The sequence below is a fragment of the Salmo salar genome, chromosome ssa04, assembly GCF_905237065.1.
Source record: "Salmo salar chromosome ssa04, Ssal_v3.1, whole genome shotgun sequence".
Lineage (NCBI taxonomy): Eukaryota > Metazoa > Chordata > Actinopteri > Salmoniformes > Salmonidae > Salmo > Salmo salar.
In genome coordinates this window covers 20,607,725-20,616,626 of record NC_059445.1, presented here as the reverse complement: position 1 = coordinate 20,616,626, position 8,902 = coordinate 20,607,725, and the positions used below count along the sequence as shown (strand labels likewise).

General features: G+C 43.2%; 1 protein-coding gene across 1 annotated transcript in view; it reads left to right on the top strand.

The window, feature by feature from the left end:
• Positions 1-616: 616 nt before the first annotated feature.
• The window catches only part of LOC106602608 (uncharacterized), a 73,550-nt gene continuing 65,264 nt past the window's right edge, over positions 617-8,902 (top strand). The window contains exon 1 of the mRNA XM_045717532.1: positions 617-1,116. Coding sequence (XP_045573488.1) covers positions 834-1,116 — 283 coding nt within the window. The 5' untranslated portion in view covers positions 617-833. The remainder of the gene's footprint in view (positions 1,117-8,902) is intronic.

Sequence of the window (8,902 nt, the reverse complement as noted above, 5' to 3'; positions counted from 1 at the left end):
TTATAATGTGGAGCACATTGAGAAATGCTTGGAACTTGAGTAAATGAATGTAAAGAACATAATATTCTACAGACCCTATTGATCTAGTACTAGTCTATATATGGTGTTATTTCTTGGATGACTGTGGTCTAAGATACCCAGCAAGCCCTTTCTACTCCACTCATGCCATTGCTCCCAATGCAATACACTGTAGGCCTATAAATTACATTATTGTCTTAGAGAGAAAAAACTATTCTCTGTGCCAATGTAAAAGTGGAGTTGGAAATACTCAGTAGGGTCTATAGAATGTATGGTGTTATTTCATGGGGGACTGAGGTTGGTCCCAGTGGAATGGGTGGAGCAAAAGGCCAGCAACAGCCCCATTGAAATGACAACAGTTATATATTCTACAGACCCTACAAAACTTTTGCTCTATAAGCCAATATGTATTCCATTAACAGTGATTCGCATTGGGGGCATTCATATGACTTTGGAACATGGTGCAAATGTCACTTAAATATGAACAAATTTAAATACATTCAGGTTATTGACAGTTTTCTACTATTACTCGGGGGACCTTTATTTTGAAGAATTTCTAAAACAACGTGACCCGGAAGTACTTTACGTGTTGCTGACGAGACGCTGATATTTCTCTTCACTTCAGTGTAAACGGAAGTAAACAGTGACGAAGAACAATTTCCACGTTAGCGGTTTGATTTAGACGTTTATTAACACCATTTGACTGCACAGCATCACATACTTACCCCAGGTTGTCTTTCATACGCGTTGGAGACAGGACTTGGTTGATAGATGTTATCTATATAACGCTAGCTAGCTGCTAATGTTAGCTAACAATGGCCAACTGTATTGTTTTTCACACTCAAATAGCCTCCATCATGGAGGTGCTAGCGAATGCAGCCGTGGCAGAGATCTGTAAACTCGTAGACGACGACTATGCAGTGTTTCGTTTGGAAATAACTCAAAGCCAGAAAGAAAACAGGGCATTGCGGAGGAAACTACAGCTACAGGAACTTAAGGTGTCACGGGAGCGCGCAGAGAGGACAATACGAGAGCGCGTCCTTGCCAGTCGTCCCAGTAGTGTCAAGATCATGGACCGATACAGGGGAATGGCAAGAGGTACATTTTGCATTAATGCGCTACATTAGCTAAATACAAACTAAATTGAATGAACATGAAAACGATTTCTACAGTATAGGCCTATACTGTAGGTAGGCTATATATTGTTTATGCATTTACGGTGAGACGGCCGCTACAGAAGTCAGGACATTCATACCTCTTGCGTTTCGCGGAGCAGCACGGAGCTGTTGTGAAGGAAGTTGTATTCTATGGTATATTGGCAATCGCACAATTTAATGTGCATCCCACCACCTACTGTGAGGGATGGAAACAGGATTCCCATAAATGAATCAAAATACCCATAAAAAAAACTAAATCAAACAACTTTGATGTTTAAAAAATTACACCGATCTGATCCCTACTCAGGCTCAAGGGGAAACTGGGCGGGCAGGTCTTCCGGCGCCAGTACCCCTTGCAAGTCTTCAGATGTAAAATCTTTAAGTCCCAAAAACGTTTCTGCCACAGCCACAATAATGTCCAGTTTCTTAGTCTTCTACGAGACTTGTGCCGTACATTTAATAGCTGTGGCAATGACTACCACAAAATCCACCCTTTTAACACACAGTATCTTTTGACTGGCAGCAAACATTTACTACAGGCTGTGGTGCGTCCACTACCATATCTTTACGAGCATCCCTTGTTTTCTCAATTCTCACCTCTGCGTAGGAGATTCGATTGACCGCTTTAACTACACCGTTCTTCAGTGTACTCCATCTATCTGCACACACTTGAAACATGGCCAAATCCTTTACAATTCTTACAGCGTGTCATACATAACCAAGCCTCACACGCTAGGTTGCTCTTTATCAAAAAACAACAGGACCGACAGACTTTGAAGGAAGTTGTCAAGCAAGTGAGTTTGTGTTTTAACAGGACCTCTCGCCCCCACCTATTGTCAACCAATCATGTCAGTGCGGAGCTATACAGGGCGGTACTGAGCTCCATTTGGCCTTTGCGTGCGGAGACTCCCGGATTGCGTCACACCGTCCATACGGAGCCTCCGACCACATTTTCGGATCATGCATAAATTGGCTTAAGTCGCCCCGCTCCCCTCTGCGTATTTGTTCAAGGCCCGGTTTCCCGGAAGCATGTTAAGAATATCGTTAAAACCTTCGTAGGAGGATTGTTAAATCTCCAAGCTGTTTCCCAAAACCGTAGTTAACGTTGCACTTAAACGCACGTCATTGAACGCCTGCCTCAGCCAACAAGTAGAACAGCTGACTGGGTTGTTGGATGCCCTCCAGCGTCACTTTATACACAGGAGATTTATGTTATCCGTCTCTCCGTCACCGCCGAAAACTTCACACCGAAGTTGACTACAAATACAAAGTTGCCAATGTCTTTGCAATTGCAGGGATAAAAGATAAATAAAAATGAAAATTGAGATGACTGCTTTAAAAATATATATAGCCTACCTACAATATAGGCCTGTATGTTTCAATGATATTGAAATACATGTTCACTCAATTTAGTTTTATTTGTCTGTCTAATTTTTGCCTCAATATGTTTAATGAAATGTAGCCTAATGTGCTCAATGATCTTGATTGTATTGTGGAATCATGTTTATGTTAAGGTATGATTTGAATGGAGAAAACTGATCCGAGAGCAGCGCTGCCGTTCTTTCGATCCTACCAGTATCTACAGTTGAAGTCGGAAATGTACATACACCTAGGTTGGAGTCATTAAAACTAATTTTTCAATCACTCCACAAATTTCTTTTTAACAAACTATAGTTTTGGCAAGTCCGTTAGGACATCTACTTTGTGCATGACACAAGTAATTTTTCAAAACAATTGTTTACAGATAGATTATTTCACTGATAATTCACTGTATCACAATTCCATTGGGTCAGAAGTTTACATACACTAAGTGGACTGTGCCTTTAGCTTTGAAAATTCCAGAAAATGATGTCATGGCTTTAGAAGCTTCTGATAGGCTAATTGACATCATTTGAGTCAATTGGAGGTGTACCTGTGGATGTATTTCAAGGCCTACCTTCAAACTCAGTGCCTCTTTGCTTGACATAAGAAAATCAAAAGAAATCAGCCAAGACCCCAGAAAAAAAGACCTCCACTCGTGTGGTTCACCCTTGGGATCAATTTCCAAAAGCCTGAAGGTACCACGTTCATCTGTACAAACAATAGTACGCAAGTATAAACACCATGGGACCACGCAGCCGTCATACCGCTCAGGAAGGAGACACGTTCTGTCTCCTAAAGATGAACCTATTTTGGTGCGAAAAGTGCAAATCAATCCCAGAACAACAGCAAAGGACCTTGTGGAGATGCTGGAGGAAACAGGTACAAAAGTATCTATATCCACAGTAAAACGAGTCCTATATCGACATAACCTGAAAAGCCGCTCAGCAAGGAAGAAGCCATTGCTCCAAAACCGCCATAAAAAAGCCAGACTACGGTTTGCAACTGCACATGGGGACAAAGACTGTACTTTTTGGAGAAATGTGCTCGGGTCTGATGAAACAAAAATAGAACTGTTTGGCCATAATGACCATCGTTATGTTTGGAGAATAAAGGGGGGTGCTTGCAAGCTGAAGAACACCATCTCAACCGAGAAGCACGGGGTGGCAGCATCATGTTGTGGGGGTGGTTTGCTGCAGGAGGAACTGGTGCACTTAACAAAATAGATCATTTTCCTTCTATTTTGTATTGTGTATTATGTGGATTTATTGAAGCAACATTTTTTTTTTTACCATTATTTTACCAGGTAAGTTGACTGAGGAACACATTCTCATTTACAGCAACAACCTGGGGAATAGTTTCAGGGGAGAGGAGGGGGATGAATGAGCCAATTGTAAGCTGGGGATGATTAGGTGGCCGTGATGGTATGAGGGCCAGATTGGGAATTTAGCCAGGACACTGGGGTTAACACCTGCTCTTACGATAAGTGCAATGGGATCTTTAATGACCTCAGAGAGTCAGGACACCTGTTTAATGTCCCATCCGAAAGACGGCACCCTACACAAAACAGTGTCCCCAATCACTGCCCTGGGGTATTGGGATATTTTTTTACACCAGAGGAAAGAGTGCCTCCTACTGGCCCTCCAACACCACTTCCAGCAGCATCTGGTGTCCCATCCAGGGACTGACCAGGACCAACCCTGCTTAGCTTCAGAAGCAAGCCAGCAGTGGGATGCAGGGTGGTATGCTGCTGGCGTCTCAAGACATCAATCAGGAAGTTAAAGCTTGGTCGCAAATGGGTCTTTCAAATGGACAATGACCACAAGCATACTTCCAAAGTTGTGGCAAAATGTCTTAAGGACAACAAAGTCAAGGTATTGGAGTGGCCATCACAAAGCCCTGACCTCAATCCCATAGAAAATATGTGGGCAGAATTGAAAAAGCGTGTGCGAGCAAGGAGGCCTTACAAACCTGACTCAGTTACACCAGCTCTGTCAGGAGGAATGGGCCAAAATTCCCCAAACTTATTGTGGGAAGCTTGTAGAAGGCTACCTGGAACGTTTGACCCAAGTTAAACAATTTAAAGGCAATGCTACCAAATACTAATTGAGTGTATGTAAACATCTTACCCACTGGGAATGTGATGAAAGAAATAAAAGCTGAAATAAATCATTTTCTACTATAATTCTGACATTTTACATTCTTAAAATAAAATGGTGATCCTAACTGACCTAAGACCGGGATTTTTTACTCTGATTAACTGTCAGGATTTGTGAAAAACTTGAGTTTAAATGTATTTTGCTAAGGTGTATGTAAACTTCCGACTTCAACTGTATATCACCTTGATATACAGTACCAGTCAAATGTTTGGAGACACTTACTCATGCACTTACGTTTTTCTTTATTTTTACTATTTTCTACAATGTAGAATAATAGTGACAACATCAAAACTATGAAATAACTCATATGGAATCATGTAGTAACCAAAAAAGTTTTAAACAAATCAAAATATATTTTAGATTCTTCAAAGTAGCCACCCTTTGCACACTCTTGGCATTCTCTCAAGCTTCACCTGGAATGCTTTTCCAACAGTCTTGAAGGAGTTCCCACATATGCTGATCACTTGTTGGATGCATTTCCATCACTCTTCGGTCCAACTCATCCCAAACCATCTCAATTGGGTTGAGGTCGGGTGTTTTTGGAGGCCAGGTCATCAGATGCAGCCCTCCATCACTCTCCTTCTTGGTCAAATAGCCCTTACACAGCCTGGAGGTGTGTTGGGTCATTGTCCTGTTGGAAAAACAAATCATAGTCCCGCTAAGCGCAAACCAGATGGGATGGCGTATCGCTGCAGAATGCGTGGTAGCCATGCTGGTTAAGTGTGCCTTGAATTCTAAATAAATCACTGACAGTGTCACCAGCAAAGCACCATCACACCTCCTCCATGCTTCACCGTGGGAACCACACATGCGGAGATCATCCGTTCACCTACAGTACTCCGTCTCACGAAGACATGGCGGTTGGAACCAAAAATCTTACATTTGGACCCATCAGACCAAAGGACAGATTTCCACCAGTCTAATGTCCATTACTCGTGTTTCTTGGCCCAAGCAAGTCTTCTTCTTATTGGTGTCCTTTAGTAGTGGTTTCTTTGCAGCAATTCGACCATGAAGGCCTGATTCAGCCAGTCTCCTCTGTACAGTTGATGTTGAAATGTGTCTGTTACTTGAACTCTGTGAAGTATTTATTTGGGCTGCAATTTCTGATGCCGGTATCTCTAATGAGCGTATCCTCTGCAGCAGAGGTAACTCTGGGTCTTCCTTTCCTGTGGTGGTCCTCATGAGAGCCAGTTTCATCATAGCGCTTGATGGTTTTTACAACTGCACTTGAAGAAACTTTTTCAAAGTTCTTGAAATTTTCCGTATTGACTGACCTTCATGTCTTAAAGACAAGACTCTCGTTAATCTAACCACACTGTCCGATTTCAAAAAGGCTTTACAGCGAAAGCAAAACATTAGATTATGTCAGCAGAGTACCCAGCCAGAAATAATCAGACACCCATTTTTCAAGCTAGCATATAATGTCACAAAAAAACAAAACCACAGCTAAATGCAGCACTAACCTTTGATGATCTTCATCAGATGACAACCCTAGGACATTATGTTATACAATGCATGCATGTTTTGTTCAATCAAGTTCATATTTATATCAAAAACCAGCTTTTTTACATTAGCATGTGACGTTCAGAACTAGCATACCCCCCGCAAACATCCGCTGAATTTACTAAATTACTCACGATAAATGTTCACAAAAAACATAACAATTATTTTAAGAATTATAGATACAGAACTCCTCTATGCACTCGATATGTCCGATTTTTAAAATAGCTTTTCGGTGAAAGCACATTTTGCAATATTCTCTGTAGATAGCCCAGCCATCACGGCTAGCCATTTAGACACCGACCAAGTTTAGCCCTGACCAAACTCCGATTTACTATTACAAAAGTTTGATTACCTTTGATGTGCTTCGTAAGAATGCACTCCCAGGACTGCTACTTCAATAACAAATGTTGGTTTGGTCCAAAATAATCCATCGTTATATCCAAATAGCGGCGTTTTGTTCGTGCGTTCAAGACACTATCCGAAGTGTAAATAAGGGTCACGAGCATGGCACAATTCGTGACAAAAGATTTCTAAATATTCCATTACCGTACTTCGAAGCATGTCAACCGCTGTTTAAAATCAATTTTTATGCCATTTTTTCTCGTAAAAAAGCGATAATATTCCGACCGGGAATCTGCGTTTAGGTGAACAGATGAAAGAAAACATAGCATGGGGTCGACGCGGGCACGCGCCTGAGTCTCACAGTACTGTAACCAGCCACTACCCAAACGCGCTACTTTTTTTCAGCCAGAGCCTGCAAAGCCACGATTCAGCTTTTTGCCGCCTTCTGAGAGCCCATGGGAGCCGTAGGAAGTGTCACGTAACAGCAGAGATCCTCTGTAATGGATAGAGATAATCAAGAAGGGCAAGAAATTGTCAGACAGGCCACTTCCTGCATGGAATCTTCTCAGGTTTTGGCCTGCCAAATGAGTTCTGTTATACTCACAGACACCATTCAAACAGTTTTAGAAACTTTGGAGTGTTTTCTATCCAAAGCTAATAATTATATGCATATTCTAGTTTCTGGGCAGGAGTAATAATCAGATTAAATAGGGTACGTTTTTTATCCGGCTGTGAAAATACTGCCCCCTAGCCATAACAGGTTAACAAACGAGGATCGGATGTCGTCAACCTTCTTTTCAAAATGGTTGACAAAGTCGTCCGCAGAGAGGGAGGAGGAGGGGGGAGGATTCAGGAGGGAGGAGAAGGTGGCAAAAAGCTTCCTAGGGTTAGAGGCAGATGCTTGGAATTTAGAGTGGTAGAAAGTGGCTTTAGCAGCAGAAACAGAGGAAGAAAATGTGGAGAGGAGGGAGTGAAAATATGCCAGGTCCGCAGGGAGGCTAGTTTTCCTCCATTTCCGTTTGGCTGCCCGGAGCCCTGTTCTGTGAGCTCGCAATGAGTCGTCAAGCCACGGAGCAGGAGGGGAGGACCGAGCCAGCCGGGAGGATAGGGGACATAGAGAGTCAAAGGATGCAGAAAGGGAGGAGAGGAGGGTTGAGGAGGCAGAATCGGGAGATTGGTTGGAGAAGGATTGAGCAGAGGGAAGAGATGATAGGATGGAAGAGGAGAGAGTAGCAGAAGAGAGAGAGCGAAGGTTGCGACGGCGCAATACCATCTGAGTAGGGGCAGAGTGAGTAGTGTTGGAGGAGAGCGAGAGGGAAAAGGATACAAGGTAGTGGTCAGAGACTTGGAGGGGAGTTGCAGTAAGATTGGTAGAAGAACAGCATCTAGTAAAGATGAGGTCAAACGTATTGCCTGCCTTGTGAGTAGGGGGGGACGGTGAGAGGGTGAGGTTAAAAGAGGAGAGGAGTGGAAAGAAGGAGGCAGAGAGAAATGAGTCAAAGGTAGACGTAGGGAGGTTAAAGTCACCCAGAATTGTGAGGGGTGAGCCATCCTCAGGAAAGGAACTTATCAAGGCGTCAAGCTCATTGATGAACTCTCCAAGGGAACCTGGAGGGCGATAAATGATAAGGATGTTAAGCTTGAATGGGCTAGTGACTGTGACAGCATGGAATTCAAAGGAGGAGATAGACAGATGGGTCAGGGGAGAAAGAGAGAATGTCCACTTGGGAGAGATGAGGATTCCAGTCCCACCACCCCGCTGGCCAGATGCTCTCGGGGTATGCGAGAACACGTGGTCAGACGAGGAGAGATCAGTAGGAGTAGCAGTGTTTTCTGTGGTAATCCATGTTTCCGTCAGCGCTAAGAAGTCGAGGGACTGGAGGGTAGCATAGGCTGAGATGAACTCTGCCTTGTTGGCCGCAGACCGGCAGTTCCAGAGGCTGCCGGAGACCTGAACACCAATGCCATCCTCCTCTCTTTGATGTTGGCAAAACGGTCTATGGCTCTGTTATACAGCACGCTTTTAGTTTTTGTTGTCATCGGCTACCTAGCTAAAACGCATACAATCCTGACTTCCTCACATGGGCAACAATGAACCAGCTAAGTTAGCTAGCTAGTTAATGTGAGCCTTCAAGGCTACATCTAGACTACATATTGACCTTCAATCGTCTCAGGCCAGTGGTACAACATTAATTCATGGTTAGATCTGAATCGCCATCATAATCATTGGCCTGTACAGAGAATTAAGTCAAAACCACAAGTCAAAATCCCCATCTCCATCCATGGCCAATTTAGCAAGCTAGCTACTGCAGACCAGAAACAATAATGACGTTTTGCTTAGGATGTGATTTGATTGGTGTGAAG